The sequence below is a fragment of the Bos indicus genome, chromosome 11 (genome assembly GCF_029378745.1).
Source record: "Bos indicus isolate NIAB-ARS_2022 breed Sahiwal x Tharparkar chromosome 11, NIAB-ARS_B.indTharparkar_mat_pri_1.0, whole genome shotgun sequence".
NCBI lineage: Eukaryota > Metazoa > Chordata > Mammalia > Artiodactyla > Bovidae > Bos > Bos indicus.
Genome location: NC_091770.1, coordinates 81,683,567 through 81,704,566, shown reverse-complemented (window position 1 = coordinate 81,704,566; position 21,000 = coordinate 81,683,567). Strand labels below are relative to the sequence as shown.

At 41.5% G+C, this 21,000-nt stretch overlaps 1 protein-coding gene across 6 annotated transcripts in view; it reads right to left on the bottom strand.

The window, feature by feature from the left end:
- CYRIA (CYFIP related Rac1 interactor A) overlaps window positions 1–21,000 on the bottom strand; it is a 102,536-nt gene that overhangs the window by 5,479 nt on the left and 76,057 nt on the right. For all 6 annotated transcript variants that reach the window (XM_019970672.2, XM_070799106.1, XM_070799110.1 and 3 more), the window contains exons 4-11: window positions 10,995–11,116; window positions 9,653–9,758; window positions 7,261–7,397; window positions 6,716–6,793; window positions 6,424–6,540; window positions 6,257–6,336; window positions 4,714–4,840; window positions 188–258 (exon numbers count right to left, since the gene is read on the bottom strand). In XM_019970672.2, coding sequence (XP_019826231.1) covers window positions 188–258; window positions 4,714–4,840; window positions 6,257–6,336; window positions 6,424–6,540; window positions 6,716–6,793; window positions 7,261–7,397; window positions 9,653–9,758; window positions 10,995–11,116 — 838 coding nt within the window. The remainder of the gene's footprint in view (window positions 1–187; window positions 259–4,713; window positions 4,841–6,256; window positions 6,337–6,423; window positions 6,541–6,715; window positions 6,794–7,260; window positions 7,398–9,652; window positions 9,759–10,994; window positions 11,117–21,000) is intronic.

The following is a 21,000-nucleotide window of genomic DNA, read 5'->3' as shown; positions in this document are numbered from 1 at the left end:
GTGAGTTGACTTCTCTAAATTTCAGTTTCCTCCATCTGTGAAAAGGGGATGATAAAAATGGGGCTGACCTCAACATGTGTTAACAGACGTAAGAGGTTAAGCTTGGTGTTTTTAGCCCTTGGACCCTAGCAGCATCTAAATTAGCAGTGGATCTGAAGGGTTGCTACCCCACAGGGTTGAAGCTCACCTGAGGGCATTCAGTAGCCCCTCCACACTGTCCGGGGCCTGTTCCTTCAAAACCTTTATGCAGCCTTTCATCTAGGAAGAGAAAGTACAAGATTTGGTTAATACCTTAGCAATTCTGCCCATCATAGTATCTGTCCATAACAATATCTGCCTGTAATAATACTACATTGTTTGTCTTCATAGAAAGCAAATATTGAAATGACCAATAAACCTTCCTCCTCCGTCGGGCCAGTGAGTTGCTTCTGTGGGTTTCTAGAAGCTTCTGTCAGTTTTCATATTATACCACAATTGAATATCTTCTGTGTCTGGCCTTTGGAGACAAAGACTTGAGACTGATTTTCTTGTCTTGGACACCAGAGCCAAGAGCAGAGCTTCTCTAGTCTGTGCTCAGGGGAGGCTGACCAAATGAACTGCAAACCTGATCATTTTACACCACCCTCTGCCCAGAATGCATTTCCTCCTTTAGTTGTTTGACTGGTAATCTCTTTAAAACTTTTTTAGGACTCAGCTGGAGCGCACCAACACCAGGAAGCCTCTTCTGATCTCATTACCTTCACCAGGTAGAAGTAACCACCACATATTTGTATCCCTGATAGTACACTGGCATTTCTCAGAGAACCTTAAGAGATCTTAGTGCTCAGGTTAATTTGTCTCCCTCCCCAGGCCAGGAGAGGGCCAGTAAAGGACAACAGTTAGGAATACGAAGCACATGGAGGCAGAATGCCTGGGTTTCATCCATCCTTCTTTATTTAGCATCTTCCTAAACCGGGTAAGTTTCTTAGCTTTTTGTGTCCTTGCAATATAATTTATTCATCATTTGGGAAATACATGAAAGCTAAATCTACATCTTAATAGATCACATTATATTACTCATATACAGGAATTTTTTTGGCAAAGGAAGAATCCTTCTGGAAAGAATACAGTCAGTCATTTTAAACTCACAGATATTCATGCACTGATTGGGTAAACAGTACTAAGGACCTCTCTTACAATGGTCACTTAGAAAATGTTTTTGTAGGTTGAAAGCTTTTCCCCAAAGACTTGATAAAGCTTGTTGGATTGATGGGGGCAGCCTGAAGCACAGGGCTTAGAGTCATTTGGGGGTATGCTTAGCCTCATCCAAAAAGAATGTCGTGGTCAATCAGAGATGCCTGTCACAGGTGCAGGATGGGGACAAGCACAGGATGAAGAGATTCAGTCCCTCTCCCAAGAGAGCTCAGAGCCCAGTGGGAGAAGAGAGACAAACAGCTCCTTGTCATCCTTTGATATGTGTTCTTGTAAAAAGTGCCCACGGAGAAATGGGGATACAGATTAGAAAAGAGGCAGAAGTGTGGTGGATACTCTACGGGAATTTCTAGTTCGATCTCAGGCTGATAAAAGCCTGGGTTGTGACTAAAAAGACACAGTCAGAGATGCATTCTGGACCATATTCAACGTGCGTTTAACAACATGTTCAGGACTTGAGGCCTTGACCTGTGGAAAATACCCTTGATAGGTGTTCAACGATCTAATAATGTGGTTAATACTGCAAGGGATCTGAGGAAGTAGAGCTGGAGATGGGAGGCCCGGTGGGAGCCCCTGAGAGTGAGGGCGTGAGTGACGGTGTGAGGGAGAGCATGAGTGAGCTTGTGAGAGCGGCAGTAGGCACAGAGCATCAGGGCGAGATGAGAGGACGCGCTGAGGTCCAGGCCACAGGACTCGGTGTCTGAGGAGGTGTGAAGGTGAAGAGCGAAGAAGACTGTTCCTTGGTTCTGCGGAAAAACCCCAGGTTTGGCTTTGACCCTGAGTTGAAAGGAAGTGAAATACCTGAGACAGGAGCCCAAGAGGAGGAGCAGGTCTGTGTGAAAGTGAGAACCTTTGATTTGAGGCCGGCCATACCTCATGTGTCCAGAGGAGGTGGGGGTCTGGGATTCTGGGTGAGGTGTGGGCTGGGGACCGGGCTTAAAGAGTGATACTGTATTGGATCGCTCCATGTAGTTTTAAGGAAATCAGTTGAAAATGCCACCTCATTCCAGCCTGCATCCCTCACACCCACAAACAGGATCTGTTCTCTAAATGATGACCAACCCTCTGGGCCGCCATGACTCTGCTGGGATGAATCCTCTGCTCGGAGTACTCTTCCTTCTCTCCGTCCACTTGGTAAGATTCCCCAGATCCACCTGAAACATCGCCCTCTTTCTCTGCCTCTCTACAGAAGGAATTTCTCCCTCATCTGGGTGTCTAGAGCTCAGTACTTCCATTTTGGGCTCCAGAACACGTTCTCTGTAAGGACAGGATCTAGTTCATTATCTGCTTCTTCATAGTTGATGCTGATACCCTGAGGGTTTATAAACCCCGTGCCTGTAACTGCTGACTTCGAAGCAGACTGGTATCTGGAAGGAGAGCCTTTATGTCATCAGAGAAAAATGACCCATTATATAGTATACATACTGTGCTCTGTAAAGCTGAAACTTTCTTAGAGACATGGGTGAGCTTCAGTACAAGCAAGCCATTCTTAGTAAGACCAACTTGAACAAACAGACTTCATCAGGAATGGGGAGGGTTAGAACTAACATCATATAATGTTTACAGCCTCCACAGAAAGAGCCAGTGAATGACAAGCAAGGACGAGCTTTTTTTAAAAGTTAAGGCTACAAGACATAATGGTACTCAGTGTATTTTTAATTATTGACTCTCTGACAAGTTAACAAATGGCTGTGGTAAATGAGAATGTCCTATGAGTACTAGGTAATAAATTCAATCCATATTCAAATGATATTCATGGGTTATTAATAGAGCTATTTATGCTCAATCTATAGCATAAAAATGTTAAAGCCTCACGAAGAATACAGTAAAATATTTATTGGTATGGAAAAAACTCTGTAATATACTGTTATGCAAATTAAATGTTTTTAAATAACAATTATAGCAGGGTGCTAATCTGTTAAGTATTAATACATACACACAGACACCCAAACATCTATATAAAATGAAGGGACAAACATATGTGACATATTGATGACACATGATGTCCATGGTGAGGTTACCACAGATATGTTTAAAGTTCTGTATATTAATTTCCTTTATTTCCCCCAAATTTTTATATAAATATTTATTTTCTTGAGAAATAAAAATAATTATATTAAAAATAAGGAAAACTCTATGGAGAACTATGGCTAGCTATGTATGCTAGGAAGCCAGAACCTCAACATGAGTAAACTGAATTGTATTATAAACTGAAAAATTTTCTTACACTCTTCAGACTCACAGCCCCTCTGGGCATCTGGACCTTCTGTCTGCACAGAACTAGAGCATCAAAGATGCTGCTGTCTATGCATGAATGAGCCTAGAGTGTGCATACCCCTACTTAGCTGTTTCAGAATAAGTTAGTACCAAAAGGTGCTATTCTGTACTTAAAAGGTTTTAAATTAATACAGGGATACATTGCTGGGTGCTGCTGCAGGCAAACACTGGGCTGAGAGGAGTGTCTTTATCTCACAGTCAACAGGAAATCACTTGCACACCACCATCATTTGTTTTCCAGTCCTATTCATTCACTCAGCAAAAATTTTATGAGCACTATGCTCCATGGACCAAAGACACTGTTAGGCAATGGAGTGGGCATCAGGTGTATACATCCTGGTCTCCGCTCTTGTCCACAAACTCAGAATCTGTGTTTGTTGTTTAGTTGCCAAGTCGTGCCCAACTCTTTGTGACGCCATTGGCTACAGCCCACCAGGCTCCTCTGCCCATGGGATTTCCCAGGCAAGTATACTGGAATGGGTTGCCATTTCCTTCTCCAGGGGATCTTCCCTACCCGGGGATCAACCTGTGTCTCCTGCACTGCAGGCAGATAGATACTTTATTGTGGAGCTACCAGGGAAGCACCAGAGTCTGTGAAGGAGTTAGAAAATCCAAAATGGCGGGCGCTCTGGGGCCGGAGGAGAAGCAAGGCTCTACTCCATGCAGGGTGCGGGAGGCGTGCTCCACATGAGGGGACATGTGAGGAGTGTCTTAAAGGAATCCCCCTACCAGAGAAGAGGCCGGGCGCTCTGGGCAGGGCTCAAGCATAGTCCAAGGACAAGAAAAAGCATGAGAATCAGGTGGTGCTCTCTGCTGGGCAATGGGACAGGAAGTTGGAACGTTGTTTGGGATTTGACCATGGTGTCTTGTAATCCAGTTATCTCCTAATGCTTTTCACGCTGAGATACATATATACAAGTAAATACGTATATGGCACGTGGAAAAGCTGAAGGGCAGCTAGCAGCTAAGTGACTGCTCACCCCTCAGCCCCTCTACAAGCTGAGGGGATCAGCGTCTCCATTCTCTTTCTGTGTCTTTGAGGTTGGATGCATTTGTTGTATGCCCGTGAACAGGACTGGACTTTTTGCTACAAGGAGAGATGCCTTGATGGATTTGCAACAGGGAGAGCTCACTCATGGGCAGTTGGTGGGGGGTGGATGGAGGGGAGGGAGAGAGAGAAGCAAGGTCTGTTTGGCGACATTCACGAGCCCCTACTGGGAAATCACCTATCATAACTGTTCTTACATCGATCTTGGATGTCTTGCAGAAAGCTCCCACGGGATGCACGTGGTCGTACAGGATGATGACCCCCACCATGACCCTCATGCAGAACATCAGCGTTTCTTCACTGGTAAACCTACTCCTGTATTCCCTGGAAGAGAGGAGAAATGGCAGAGGTGTTACTTCCGTGACAGATCCATTTGTTTTTGGCTCCACAACTGGCTAGTTTAGCCTCCTCCAATCCTCTCTTGAGAACAATCCTAGACCTGCAAGAACCAGGTTAATAAGCTCTTAAAGAAACTGGCGATGATAATTCTCCTTGAATCTATCCAACCAGTGTGAAAACAAGGTAAATTGGAGGGCAGTAAATTCTCTTCTCTTCTGCCCTTAGCGAGCCAGCTCATCACATATAAAACCCCCCCACCCATCAATCATGAATATTTTATAGCAGGTCTCTCTGGCTGTCCTAGATTATAGAGAATAATGGCTTCATTATGGAGAAAACGAATCAAGCTCATTTCTATAGAGCAGCTACTGCGTCGCCAGTCAGGGTAACTTCCTTTGTTAAGATACAGGCTGCAGATTGAATTAGATTGGCAAAGATACCTAAAAGAGATTACACACCATTCATTGGGTTGAGAGTATTTGTGGAGCTTGAATTCTGTTCCCTTACCTTGACAGGGGCATTGATGATTCAGATAATTCAGGCCAATTCTAGAGGCTTTCTTAACATCAACTTCATTCTGACTTGGCTCCACAATGATGATTATTATTTCCATCTTGGAATAAATATTAACTTAAATATAAATTAAATATCTGGAAGGAATGCCCTCTTACATTTGAACAGAGCATCACATTTTAGAAGGCACTCTTGATGCCTTGGCACTCCCAAACTTTCTGCCTTGTAGATGGCATTATGGGGATCTCATCAGGTGAGGAAACCAAGGTCAGACCACTTGTCAGTGGGCACAGAAGGGGCTACAAAATAAGTAGAATAAGGGGAAACCTGACACTGGAGTGAAGATTTCCTCATTACTATACTGCCTCACCTCAACAACTCAAGCATTTTTAAAATCCAGCAACTAATTTAAGTACAAAGAAACTGCCACATGCCTGAGAGAGAGATTTTCATTATCATTTTTATAATAGTCTTACCAGTTCTACTCTTGGTTTCAAATATTCTCTCAAATCTTTTCTCCAGCATACTTATATCGTCTCTCAAATCTTTTCTCCAATATACCTATAACAATACCCAGTCATTTAACTCAATCCACCATTTGATCTGCATACAACTTCTCCTGCATCTTTGATTCAAGTTTTGATTCTGCCATCTAACAAGCCACGCGATCTTTGGGAAGATGTCAGTTAACCAATTTCAGCCTTGTCTTCCTTAGCTTTAAGATGGGGATAACACACCTATCGCCAGAGTTCTTTATGAAATTAATTCAGTTAATATATAAGGAAATGTTGACGTGCTAACCCAAACGTTAGAAGCGGTCATCACCACCATCATCACTGTTAGAGATACGTGAATTCTTGACATGGATACACCTCTGATTTAACTTACGGAGTTTCCAGCATGACTTTACAAACACTTGTCATCGTACTGAGGCAGTCTGTGGTGTTCTCTATTGGCAGGGTTTTGTTCTAAATGGGAGACACAAATGTGTTAGCCTGTTAGCAGCTTTGATGGGCAACTGGGCGGAAGGCACTTTGTTGCTCAACATCACTTACTTCGGAGACAAAGTGCATGGTGGCGTTGCTGAGGGTTTTCAGCATCGGCGTGGCTTCTGCGTAGAACAGGGACATTCGATTGGCCATCTCATTGTTGACTTCATTCTCAATGTCTAGCTGATGAAAAGAAGATGAGAAGATGCGATTGATAAAGAGACGGTCAACAGCTCAAATTGTGTCTTCTGGAAAATGAATCACAAAGGCTCTGTCTTCTCCCTGTGCCCCTCCTGATGCAGAAATTAAAAGAGATCTGGAACCTGGGGCTGTCGACCCAGGAGATCCAGGGACTCACATGCATGTTGTTGATGCGATTGCGACTGATGGTCCTTCTGTAGTAGCTGAAGTCATTCTGAATAGCGGGGTTCCTCATCTGAAGTTCAGAAAAGAGGAAAGAAGGTCATTTCTCAGCATCAGAGGGGGGTTATTTACCCAAAATCCAGGCAATATATTTTGTACAGATACCAGGATTTCTCTTTGTTACCCAAGAGTTAAAACAACTTTGGGTTAAAAATAGACTCAGAGCTTCATTATTTAAGAATGCACCCTATTTTTACCCTAGGCTAGATTTTAGGGAAAGCACACTTGCTTCCAAAGAGGAACAGACACTTGAGATGTTTTCTCTGGTTGTATTTGGCAGATTTTGAATTTCCACATACAAACCACCATCGTAAATCACTTTGACCACAAGGAGTGTGAATTCTTACCACATCACATGTCTCTTGGGGAAAGGAGCTACTTCCCTCATCTTTTTTCCCCACCCCACAGCCCTGCAAAGCACCTGGACATGCAGGTGCTCAGTGTGAATCTGTTAAATTGTCCAAGCGCACATGGCCTAACCTTCAGCTCATCGAATCGAAGGGTGAAATGCAGAATTTCCGCGAATTCCTTGGCCAGGGCCTGCTCCCGCTCCAGGTGCTGGGTTGGTGTGTAGGGTGGACAGGTCAGAGATTCCAATAAACTCTGAAGAGCTTTTTCTAAAAGTCAAAGGGATACATACATATTTGAGGTGGACCACAGAGATTTTTCAAAAAGCCCAATTTGCAGCCCCAGTTGACATTCTCAGAGATGACCTGTGTGAGTCTTTCCTCTCCACCTTTCCCCCACAGAACAGTGTGAAATGTGATGTGTGTGGATAAGGAGGAAAAGGACCCCCCCTGCCCTCCATGCCTGAGAAGGCTGCCTCCACTGCAGAACTGACCCATGGTCCCAAAGCTCAGCTGGACCCTCCCATGTTCAGCTGTTCCAAATCCTAACACTGTAGAAAACCACAAATAGGATTTTGTGGTTGAGATGGATGAGACAGCCATCCATGGATGGATGAGACAGCCATCCATGACCCAGGATGAGATGAGGTGGCCCTGAATGCATGGGTTACATTGCTTGCTTTGCAGGGAGAGACTTCCAGTCCACACCAGCCCTTCTCTGCAATGACACTCTTAGCAAATCCCAGGAATATTTTTCTGCAAACCTGCTGCCATATCTACCTCCATTACTATCCTGAAAACAGTCTCATTACTCTCACTTGTCTGTTTCTAAACCTTCCTTCCTGCTTTTTATTCAATATATTTTTCTTGGCATCAAGTCATTTTATCAATCCTCTAGAGAAGAGGTAGGCAAACTCTGGCCCACAGGCTAAATCAGGTCCACAGTCACTTTTTCTTGCAAATAAAGTTTTATTAAAACACAGCCATGCTTCATTAATATTTTCATTCTGTGCCACAATGGCAGGGCTGAGTGGCTGTAACAACGATAGGATAGCCCACAAGCCTAAAATATTTATTATCTGGCTCTTTACAAGGGTTCGCTAGTGCTGATTTTATCATCCCCAGAGGCCTTTTACAGTTTCTTTTCTGAGGACATCACTAGCATTTTCTATCTACAGAAACACACTGTCTTCTGAGGCAGCCCACTTGACCTTGGTGGATCTTTTTCCGTCTGCTGAGCTGACACTTGGCTCCTTATGATTTCAGTTCAAGGGGTCTAGACACACACTTTGAGGAAACTGAGAAGTCAATCCCTCTTCAACCTGAGAGTCTTCAGGAACTCTTTTTGAAAAACTGGTTCAGTTCATTGAACTATTCCCTTGGAGTCTCAGTTTCAAGTTCTCTCAACATCACGGCTATTATTCCCCCAGGGTACTTTACTTTCTCTGTTTAATTCCTAAAATGTAGCACTCACTTATGGCAGAAGTAGAATAAAACATGATCACACACTTCCTAAAGGAAATCAACCCTGAATACTCATTGGAAGGACTGATGCTGAAGCTGAAGCTCCAATACTTTGGCCATCTGATGCAAAGAGATGACTCTTTGGAAAAGACCCTGATATTAGGAAAGGTTGAAGGCAGGAGGAGAAGGGGACGACAGAGGATGAGATGGTTGGATGGCATCACCGACTTGATGGACATGAGTTTGAGCAAACTGCAGGAGACAGTGAAGGACAGGGAAGCCTTGCGTGCTGCAGTCTATGGGGTCGCAGAGACTCGGACATGACTGAGCGATGGAACAACAGTAAAACCCCCTTCCTCATTCTAGACATATCATACGTTTTAACCAGTGAAACCTCAGATAGCTTTACTGTTGGGAGAGGGGTTATATCATATCAGTGGTCACATGGAGACTACTGTCAACCAGACTTGATTTTACTCTGAACTCTGCAAAGCCATCCTGTACCTGCACAGAGTTGGTTTTGTTTTTTGTTTTTTTTTGTTTTTTTGTTTTTAAGCTTAAGAAAAGAACATTATATTTGTCTTTCTTATATTTTGCTATATTATTGGGTTGGCTAAAAAGCTCATTTGGGTTTTTCTGTGCTGTCATCTGGAAAATTCAAATTAACTTTTTTTGGCCAACCAAATAAATTTAACACATGATTCCAGCCAACCAACTTCTTTTGGGGTTAGCAGGTAACATGGATTTTCCAACTTCTCTGTCCTTTGGAAATGTGATCAGACAGGGTAATACTGTTAAGAATAGAACTTATCTGAGAATAAAACCAAAGGAAGACCCATTAGTAAAGACACTCGAAACATGCCAATAAATGCAGGGAAGAAGCTCTGAGGCATGTTGTCAGAGACGGACCTGACCGCTGTTTTTGTATCTGAGTGGCCTCTGATGATGCACGAGAGTGGATGTGGGGCAGTTTCCAATCCCCTGAGCTTTTCCTGCTACTTTCTCAAATACCATCACAGAGTTTCACAAGAGGGACATGAAAATCATAAACACATACTCACCTAGCCTGATGGAAAACTCATAAAATCTCTTCAGTCTCACGACTAAAGGACACACTGCATTCCAAGCTTTCTCCTGAAGCTGAATGTCATTGGGATTTTGGATGGCCTGCCAAAACACGATGGAATTTTCTGCTTAAAAAGAAGCGGTAGGCTCCACGTCAAAATGACTTAAGATTGAGAAAGAATTTGAGTTAAAAAAAAATAAAATTCCTGCTGTCTTTTGCTAATGTATACTGCCTAAATCAGTTCATGGAAGTATTGTCCAAGATGCTCAATTAGGATGGTGATTTTAGCACTTGAACATAATGCAAATGGCTCAACAATTAGACACCATGTCATTTGACTCACTTCTTGTATCTTCAATGCAAAAAAAAAAAAAAAAAAAAAGCATGTTTAATTGGAAGCAATTCAGATCTCCTCCATGACCATTTGATTCTTCTAAAGTAGAGCTAGTGCTCATTATGAAGTGCAGATTTTGTAGATGTTTTCCTTTCTCTATAATATGTATTACATTCCTGACAGTCTGAGATGGTACCTAAATTGCCTAAATTAAATGGTGACCCTTAAGTAGAAAAATAACCTCTTAATAGGCTGCTACTTTCTTTGAAATGCTGTTTTGCTTGGGTTTCAGCAGTTTGAGGATTATGATGCTAGCGGCATTTTATTGTTGTTGCTATGTCTTGTTTTTTTTCAGAAAATGGTGATGGCAATGTGTGTGTGTGCTGATACTTCCATAAAGCTAATTATTTCAAACAAAAGGAGTGTGAGGTTTCTTGCCTTGAAGGCATGACAAACTCTCAAAAGCCACACTGCCATTTTTTTTGTTGTTTTGGTCACTGTTTTCTTTTTCCTGCACTTATTATTTTGATCTTACACGTCATTTCAGGATGACAGATGAGCAGGCTCCTTAAGGGAGGTTGTTTATGTCTCTTGATTGTGATAGTCATGAAACCTGCCAAAAATCATTACAAAATGTTGGAAAGTTCACATACACCCAGACTTCATGACTCATATTTCAACTACCGTTCACAGATTTCATGTTTCTCTTACACGAAGCAACATATTGACAAATTATTGTTTAAATGTAAGTCCCACAATTTCCAATGCATGTCAGAGGAGAGAATGGCTTGCACTTTACATGGTGCACAGCACTATGTGCTCAGATCAGTGGACTTGAATAAAAGGGACCATTCATACATTTTTAAGGACACATTACCCTCCTTGTTCTTCCTGGTATGCTAGGAAAAACTAGGGCTATTACTTAATCTTGCTGTGTGTGTGCGTGTGTGGGTTTCCCTTCTCCACCAAGGGCGTTGTCAGCTTAGTGTTATTATTGGCATACATCTCGGATCTCTGGCCCTGCGCCCTTGTACGCCTGCAGGTCTGCGAGGATGCTCTCGGAATCCTGGAGCACGGCGCTGATCTGGTTCCATATTTCCCTCTCTCCTTCTGTGGGCTGGGCATCTAGGCAGACAGGAAACCAAGAGACACAGAGGCTTGTGTTTATAAACAGCCTGGGAAGAGGCTCGGCATTCAATTCTACCCGCTAGACAATCCTATGTGACTCCTGCAGGCATGGTATTTCCTCTTTAACATAATAAGGTGCAAAGAAATGAAAACTAACAGAAGATCTGGCCATTACTGAGTTCAAAATAGTTACAAATATTTCACTCACATCTAACAAAGATTGTTGGAATCATTGTGCATGCGCAGTCGCTCCATTGTATCTGATTCTTTGAGATCTCATGGACTGTAGCCCACCCGGCTCCTCTGTCCATTTGATTTCCCAGGCAAGCATACTGGAGTGGGTTGGCATTTCCTTCTCCAGGGGATCTTCCTGACCCAGAGATCAAGCCCATGTCTCCTGCAGTGCAGGTGGATTCTTTACCACTGAGCCACCTAAGAAGCCCATGGAATCATTGTAGGCACCCCTTTATTTGTATAGATCACTTTTTTTTTTTTTTGCACATATACTATGTGTCAAGTGGTACACTGGGTGATAGAAAGAATAAACATTACCTTTTGGGATCCAATTCTAATATTTAATAGAAGCTATTGTGACTGAAAGTCTGTGAATCTGAGTCTAGATGGGAAAATAGTCCCCCCTTATATTTCCATACTAAAAAACACTTAAGATTTTCTGTAATTAATCCTTCAGAGCTATGGTATAGGTGTATCTTTGCAGAACATAGTGATGTAGAAAGCAATGGAGTTCCTTTTTGAACATGAGCTCAAGAAGTGCAGAGAGTTCATTTTAAAGACTCCTGTACTGTTCATCTTTGGTCTTAACCATGAAACTTATCCACAAAAATAAGTAATGCATTTAAACTTAAATGCTGAAGAACAAATTCTAACAGTCACAGAGACATCCACTTAGTTCCTCAATGAATTCTGACTTGTTTACATTCCTGGAGCCAATGTATGTTCTTGCCTGCAGGAATATTTTGTGAGGGCTGGTGGATGGAAGTTGAATGGTGGTAAAGATAGGGTTTTATTTATCTCACAATGCCTATAAAATAGGTTTCTTGCCTGGGCTAGTTAGGAAATTAATCTCCATCTAAAACAAAGGCATTGCTAATACAGGAAGAGGACAGATGTCATCTCCTAAAATCTGTTTTTAAAAATCCAAGTCCTAAGAACTGAGTTCTCCCAGCAGACTTCACTAATGAAAGGGTACCTGCATGCGTGCTCAGTCACTTCAGTCATGTCCCACTCTTTGCAACCCTATGGACTGTAGCCCGCCGGCTCCTCTGTCTATGGGATTCTCCAGGTAAGAATCCTGGAGTGGGCTGCCATGCCTTCCTCCAGGGGAATCTTCCAAAGCAAGATTCAAACTCGAGTCTCCTGAATTACAGGCTCATTTTCTTCCATAATTGGTTAGGCTTATTGCAAGCCCTAGGCTTTTTCACTTTTCTCTGTCAGGGAACTGAGTCATCTTTTCTTCTAGCTATTAATTAAGCCCTCGGTGTTGACTACATAGTCCCTGGCTTCTGGGCCAGGTTGCTGTAAGAGTCTAGAGGACTCAAATCACAAGTGGCATAAACTTTGAGACAGAAAGTACCAGCTGGGAGAAGCCCTAATCTGTCTGTCTTGATTTTCAAATGGGAAAAGGACCATGTAACCCTAAGGGACATGTGGTCTTGGCCCATATCCCTAAGTTCATAATTCACCCCAGTTTGATCCCCCAGCTAAAAGAACAGACAGGACTAATAAGTGAGAATCTGATCCACAAGACTGTAAGACTCAGACCTTATTTGTCTCATTTGACACTGTATCTTCAGGATCTAACACAGTGCCTGGCACACAGTAATGGCAATAGAAAAATGGGCTGAATGATTGAAACATAGAGTCAAAGCTATGACTTTGCCAGTAGTCATGTACGGATGTGAGAGTTGGACCATAAAGCAGGTTGAGTGTCAAAGAATTGAGGCTTTCAAATTGTGGTGTGGAGAAGACTCTTGAGAGCCCCTGGACTGCAAGAAAATCAAACCAGTTAATCCTAAAGAAAAATCAAACCTAAATATTCATTGGAAGGACCGACACTAAAGCTGAAGCACCAATACTTTGGCTATCTGATGCAAAGATACTGATGATAGGAAAGATTGAAGGCAAAAGGAGAGGGGGTGATCGAGGATGAGATGGTTAGGTAGCATCACTGACTCAGTGGACATGACTTTGAGCAAATTCTGGAAGATAGTGAAGGACATGGAGGCCTGGCTTGCTGCAGTCCATGGGGTCGCAAAGAATCAGACACAACTTAGCAACTGAACAGCAATTCATATTGTTTTGTGATGGTTTTCCTGTTCGTCTTTGAATACCAAGCTACCTGAAGATAGGGCCTGGCTGCTTGTCCTCCGGGCTCCCATATGCCCTGCCCATTGGAGAAACTTACTAAACGTGTCATGTCTGTCTCAATGGATAAACGATGAAATTGACCATATGACAGAGAACACGGGTGTTGAGAAGCGGTGAAAAATATAAAGATCTTACTACTCCAGATCCTCTCCTCTGTCTTGTCTCCTGAAATGGCTTTACCACTGTTGCATGTCTCACTATCACCATGAAGACAATATGCATTTACCTATAATCAGACTGGCTATTCACACTTTAGTTAATGTGTTTTTAAATCCTCCATCATTTATCTATGGCCTCAACGTTTCCTCAGTGTGGTTAACATATTAATAGAATATTTGATGAGTGCAAAACTGCATTAATGTTACTGTCCTAATTCTAAAGCTGTTATTTCACCTTCTGGAATAGTCCTTTGAGAGACTTTGGGGTCTGCACTTTCGGCATTCTCCAAATTGAGATTCAGTTGGTCACCATGCTTTTAAAATGTATTGTGTCTTCAGATGTCAAGGAGAGACATCTTGAAAAAGACCCAGAAGAATTAGTGATTGGAAAGGTTACTATTTAACCTATCAGCAACCTCCTAGAGCATTTGCTGAGTGAACAGGAACTCTGAATTAAGGCTTCTGTTTTTCTATTTTTAAAGCAAAGATTGATCTTAAGTCAAAGGTACATACACACATTAATAATAATGATGATGATGGAAATGGGTCTCTGTTTCCAGTTCTAGCCAGTGAATTGTTTAGTGATGTTTCTTCTAAGAATCACATTCTAAATTCCTAATCATCACCAGTTATTTCATCGAAATTGAGGAGAATGGTTACAGAAAGCTGGACTGTTCCTGTCTAACAATGAAGCTGTTAAAAGTGCCTGTGATTTACACAGGCAATTTCAGAAACCAACACTTCTAGGAGCCCTGGAACAAGCCTCTCCAGGCCTTTCTCCAGGCAGTGATTTAAACCCCTATTCTAGCTGTTGTGGAAAGAATGAAAATGTATCATGTGCCCTGTGACCTTGAATACATACATTTATTGTCAAGAATTTGCTGAATTCCAAGTGCCTAGAATTTTTAATGGAAAAAGCACCATCTTATCAATTAAGAAAGTTCAACAGTATTCATTTTGTTTATAGGGGACCTATTTATCCTCCTTTGACTCAATTTCCCAGTGACAGTGGATATTAACTGTCAGCATTTTAGAGTCACCGGGGTCAGGGGGAGGTTTCATGCCGGACTGTGATATTTACTGAGAGCAGAATTCTCGGCATTCCACTGTGCCGATGCAAAGCAAGGTGGCCACCAGCTTTGTTTGTCAGAAAGGAACATCTTTGGTGAACATACCCCAGGGCACAGGCGGCAGGGCTCAACCCTGAGCAAGGCTGTCAAATCAAAGAGTTCTTATCTTTGTAAATCAGCCAAGGATGCACTCTGTCTCCACAAGCCCGGGGAACACACACACCTACCCCTAAAGACCTATTCAAGACTGTGTGGAAAAGCTGACAGAGAATCAAACAAATTAACTGAAGAAAATGTGAACGGAAGACAATTTATTTGGAGATGTCTTTGGCTTTGAAGGAAGCCCTGGCATTTCATCAGTAGGATACATCCCTATCTCTGCACCCACCAGCTGTTGTATAAACACCAAAGAAATGTAGAGCAGGAAGGGTTTGCCAAACCATAAATTAAATCCATAGCTCTCCTTCTCCACCCACTTCCTCATTTCACCCTTCACCCCTTCAGGATAAACTAGGAAGCGTAATAACTATTTAATATTAACATTATATGTGTGTGTGTGTGTGTGTGAGTCTTTCAGTCAGGTCAATGCTTTAAGACCCCGTGGACTGTAACCCACCAGGCTCCTCTGTCCGTGGGATTCTCCAGGCAAGAACACTGATGTGATGTGGGTTGCCATTCCCTTCTCCAGGGGATTTTTCTGACCCAGGGATCGAACCTGGGTCTCCTGCATTGCAGGCAGATTCTTTACCATCTGAGCCACCAAGGAAGCCCTGATATGAACATTGGGGGATGTAAAAATGGAAACGATTTATAGCACGATACTAACTGCTTACAAAAAAACAATCTAAAATTGCAAAGGTCTGTCAGAAGATGTAAGTGTGACGGGACTGACATATTTATTTGTACAGGAACATCAGTCATCCTATGCCAGACCCTTTCCCAAGGGACAGTCAGATGAGGGACTGCAAAAAGCAGTGAGGTTTAAGGCACTTGAAGGCTTGTTTATTTCATTCACATGCTGAGGCATCCCTGTGATGTCATGGAGGGAAGAGAGCTCCAGGGATGTAATTTTTGAAGAACCAGATCCTATCATAAGTTTTCACTCACTAAATATGAGACCTCAGGGCAAGCCAATTAATCTCTTGGTCTCAGATGAATTCTTGGTAGAGGGAGGGGAGCTAGCAAGAACCTCGTCTCCTCCCTATATGGTCCTGTGGGGGTCTGTGACGTGTAGGATCATAAAGAGGATGTTGACAGCTGAAAAGCACTTAAAAAGTGAAAGTGCTAGAAACTGAAAGAATCTTTCTGAATGAATCCCTGCCCTGGCATAAACAAATTGCTTCCCAGGTCTGCTCTGTTCCTTTGCTTTTTGTTTGTTTTGCTTTCATTTGTAAAGTGATCAAAAACATCCTTTATTTTCCTCCTTTCCCTTTCCAAGATTATCTAGCCCCCTATGCACAACCGCAGCAGATGTGAGCATACCAGAGAGGGGGAGATGAAAGAAGAGATCAGTAGTAGTAAGAAGTATTCTGCATCACCCAAAGAAATTCCAGCTGTTTGCATAATCTGACATGCACCCACACCCTTGCTTTAAAGAGTAGGCGACTGTAGTTGTAACAAGTCAAAATACACAGAGCCTTTCTGGAAGTACCATGGCTTGGGAGCTTTAGAATTTCCCTCTCGACTAACCCCATCAACCACCATTATGGTTTTTGGCATCCCTATTATGCTCATAAAGGTGGATTTTTCTTATAAGAAAATCACTTTTCGGTTACTATAGCCTAAGAAACGTATGTTCATCCCAGCCTAGAACCTGTACTTCTTTTGGCTAGTCCATCACTTTCTCTTTGTTCTAGCTATCACAGATTTCTTCTCTGCTACCTGTACTATTGGCTCTTCATTGTGCTTGCATCTGATCTCCCCAACAGTTACACACTCCTTGAAAAAGAGTCTGTGCTCTTCTAATGTTCCTGTACTTTATGTCATTCCCCCTCATGCCCCTCTGCTCCACTAAGACCCGACCCCCACTTCTGCTGGTCCTGCCTGAAGCGAGGATACAGAAGATGCTCTGCAGATAGTTACTGAATTAGCATCAATGAAGAAGCCAAGGTTCCTAAGCTTATGCTTCATGCCCAGGTCTATGTCAGATATTGAATAGGTCACACATGACATAAGCATAAGATGCCATCTAAATCTTTTCCACAAAGAAGTTCTTTAGGCTAAAGTGAAATAATACCAAAGAGACCTAGCTATGTCAGAAGGAATGGAGAACACTGAAAAATATGTCAGTAAATATAAAAGATCTATTAAGATTACAAAAATAAACACACAGAGACTATTCAAGAGTTTAAAGTTTAAAATAAAGACATTGCAATGAGTTTATAACATATGTACACAGAAGTAAAACATGTAACAATAGCACAAAGAGTGAGTGGAAGGGTGGTGATTGGAAGTCTACTGTGACAAGTTTCTTAAATTCTTCATGAAGTAAACAATGCATTTTGAAGACAGATGGCAGTAAGTTAAAGGTGTATATAATAATCTCTAAAGTAAGAACCAAGAAGCACAACTAAAAAGTCAGCAGAAAGGACACAAAAGAATACTAAAAATTATTTGGTTCACTTAAAAGACAGAAAGACACTGAGAAACAAAGAGGGAAAAGATAACGAATGGAAACCACACCAAGATACAGAAATACAAACATTAATTAAATGCACATACAATAATTAAAAGTAAATGGACTAGACATACCAATTAAAAGGCTGATATTTTCAGCTTGGATGAAAAAGCTTGGGGCAACTACATATTGTTTATAAGAAACACGCTATAAAGAAAAGCAGACAAAATAGGGAAATACATACTGCTGCAAATACTGAGGGTAAGAAAACTGTTATAGTCAAAATATGAGATGAGTAAAGGTAGATTCAACAAAAGATATGTCAGATTTCTAAAAACTATGAAATATTTCTGAGTGAAATTAAAGAATATCTAAACAAACGGAAAGACTATATGCATAGGTGAGACAAATTAATATTGCCTAGAAGTCAATTACCTCCAAACTGATTTATTGATTTACATAATTATAATCAGTATCCCAGCAAGGTTTTTTGTGGACATTAAAAGCTAGTTTTGAAGGATACATAAAATTATATAGAGAAGTAAAGGTGCTAGAATAGTCAGAACATCTGGAGAAAGAGCAAAGTTGAAGCACTTGCTTTTCCTGACTTCCTAACTTATTAGTTGCTATGTTTTGGCATTAATTGGTGAAATGGATCAAGAAGCAATGAGAGAGAAGAAAAGGTCCCTAAGTAGCCCCACACGTATTATAAATAGTAACAAATTTATAGTAAGAGCATTAAAGCAATGCCGTCTGTGCTAGAATAATTTTGTATCACATGAAAAAAGAAATAAATCCAATATCTCTTTCATAACATATGCAAAAACTTGCTAAGATTGATCATTGACTTAAAGGTAAAGCTTAAAATTCTAAAGCGTTCCTAGGGAAATGTAGTTGAGTATGTTTATGACCATGGAATAGGCATGAGTTCTTAAAGAGGATACAGAATGCACTTACTGAAAAAGGAAGAAAATGATGAATCACACTTCATCAAAATATAACATTTCTGTTCACGGAAAGAAAGTAGTCATGGGATGAAAAAACAATAAAAAGACGGTAAGTGACTGTAGAAATTTGAGCATAGACTGTAGAACCTACTACAAAGGTCAAACAAATTTAAATCAGATCTACACAACTGGAAAACCTAAGGACAGATGTGTCTAATTTTGTATTAAATTTTGACCCAGCTTAATTATATCTATTTGACCCAGTTCAATTATATTCCATCACTGACTTCAAAAAGAATATTCAATACTCAAAGCAGAGGTGCCACATGCATTTAAGCTGTTGTTACACTCTGTTCAGCCTGCCTTCCTCCCTTTACTGCTGACTCCCTCCTTAACTCTTTGCAATCCAACCTCTGTATTTAAAGCAATAAATCCTGAATCTGTTAGGCAGCTAACTGCCCAACTCATCATCCCCTTTTCAAGCCTTCTTGACTACTCTCAGCATCTGAATCTATTTACATTCCCTCCTTCTTGAAAGTCTGTGTCTTCTGGCTGTTTTATCTAGCCTGTTCTATCCTGTTTCTTCACATGGCCAGCATCTGTTACTTGGGCTCATTCGGTCTCTTAACTCAGCACAAGCTGATGTCTGGGTCACCAAACTGGGTGAGGCCCAAGCCCTGCCATCAGGAATCTCAATTAAGTTGCCCTGCTTCTCCCTCAATGTAGCCTCTCTCCTACTCAAGCTCCCTTTAAACACAAGCATGCCTGAAGTTCTCATCCACTCAGCTCTTAATCTTCTGTAGTTTTCCTTCAGGGATTTCAACTATTCTCTTTGGAAAAGTCTTCTGAAAGTGAAGGTGTTAATTGCTCAGTTATGTCCGATCTTTGTGACCCCATGGACTGTAAGGAGCCCACCAGGCATCTCTGTCCATGGAACTCCCCAGGCAAGAATGCTGGAGTGGGTAGCCTTCCCCTTCTCCAGTGAACCTTCCCAATCCAGAAAATGAACCCAGGTCTTCTAGGTCTTCGGAAAAAAATACACATTGTTTTAAGTCCATTCCAAATTCCACCTTTGCAAGAAAACTGCTCTAATTCCTCCTGAGGTCATCCATTTCTTGAAACCAGAAGTTTCTCCCTCTATTCTCAGGCCGCACCATGCCTCTTCTAAGCCCCTTATTTTATTTTATCTTTGAACTGTCTGCCTATATTGTCCTCCACACCAGCTTGGGGCTTCATTAGGCAATGGCTGCTCTTGTTAGTTCTGTCTCCCTGATGTCACCAGGCTTACACGGATGCTCATGACCATACTCAACAGACTATTGCCATAATAAACTGAAATCTACATACTCAAGGAAAAATTATGACCTCAGCCCATCTTCCCCACCCTTCCAGTCCATCATCCTTCTTTCTTGAAAGCCAGCTTTAGGAAATAAGATTTGAAGAATCAAGAAATGAAAACAATTTTTTTTTTTTTGAGACATCTCATCTCCCTCTCTAATTAGGCAGAAGATGATGGCTGTATTACTTCCTGGAAGCTGCCTATGATGAGCACTTAAGGGAATCAAAGCAAAGGGAGGAAGAAGGCCAAAGACATCTATACACCCACCTCAATTCCCCAATCATTCCCTGTGTGACTTCAGCCCAGTGACTCATCTTCTCAGACTCAGTGAAATAATGTTAATCTTCTCTTTGGTAGTAAGGGGGATATAAACAGGATTTTGTACATGTCTATAAATTTATAGTTTTATATTTTCCTTAAATACTTTAGTTCTAGTCCTAGTAATAGGCCACCAGACATGAAAATCCAGTCTACATTTCCCCTTCCTGAAGAAATTAGAGCATATCTATAAATGGAGTTTTGATACTATAAGTCATTATCAAAATTGAAAATATTGAAATGTTTTCTTCGGCCACCATGATCTTTCTTTAAATAACATATTAAGAAAATGGCCAAACTACAAGACTGAGTAGGTCAGAGTCCTTGGGTTGTAGGAGAGAGGAAGAGAGGCCCCTTTGCAATGTTGCTGGGGAAGGGGATGCCCTGAGATCTTGCCTCAGAATTCTGGTGCTTCAGAGAACACCAGCTGAAAACTAATGCTTTAAATTCCTGTATTTTACTTTTATCACTTTAAAGGGTTTTCATATTAGACTTGACAAAGAACTCAATATTATTCTTTGTGGAAGCATGGGAAGGCCAAAGTTCAAGAACAGCTACATAGGCAAATGGGGCCACTGAATTCTGAGTGACATTGTGAGAAGCATGTACACATGCATGTGGAGTTTTGAACTTCCAAAAAAGTAAAGCATGAAACTCCCTTAGCTGTTTATATGCCCCTGAAGTTGTGAGTGAACGCTGTTTTACCACTATTTTGGCCTTTGTGCACGCTGAATGAAACAGTGTAAAATACGTATGACAAGGAGTGGAAAGGACCAACTAAAGATGCAAGTAGTAAAATTAGAGTGTTGGAATAACAGCTAGTTCATTCTGCAACAATGTAGAAAATTATTAATAAATCTTCCTGTAATAACAAAGATATGTATATTATAGAAGAATAGCAAAAGTCACACCAGTTTAAAAAAAAAAATCTTTTTGAAGTATCATATCAATCTGGCTCTTGAGTTCCTAGGTGCCCTCCTTACTAAACTGAACCAAACCCAGCATAGCCCAACCAAACCCAAACAAACCCAGCCAAAACCAACT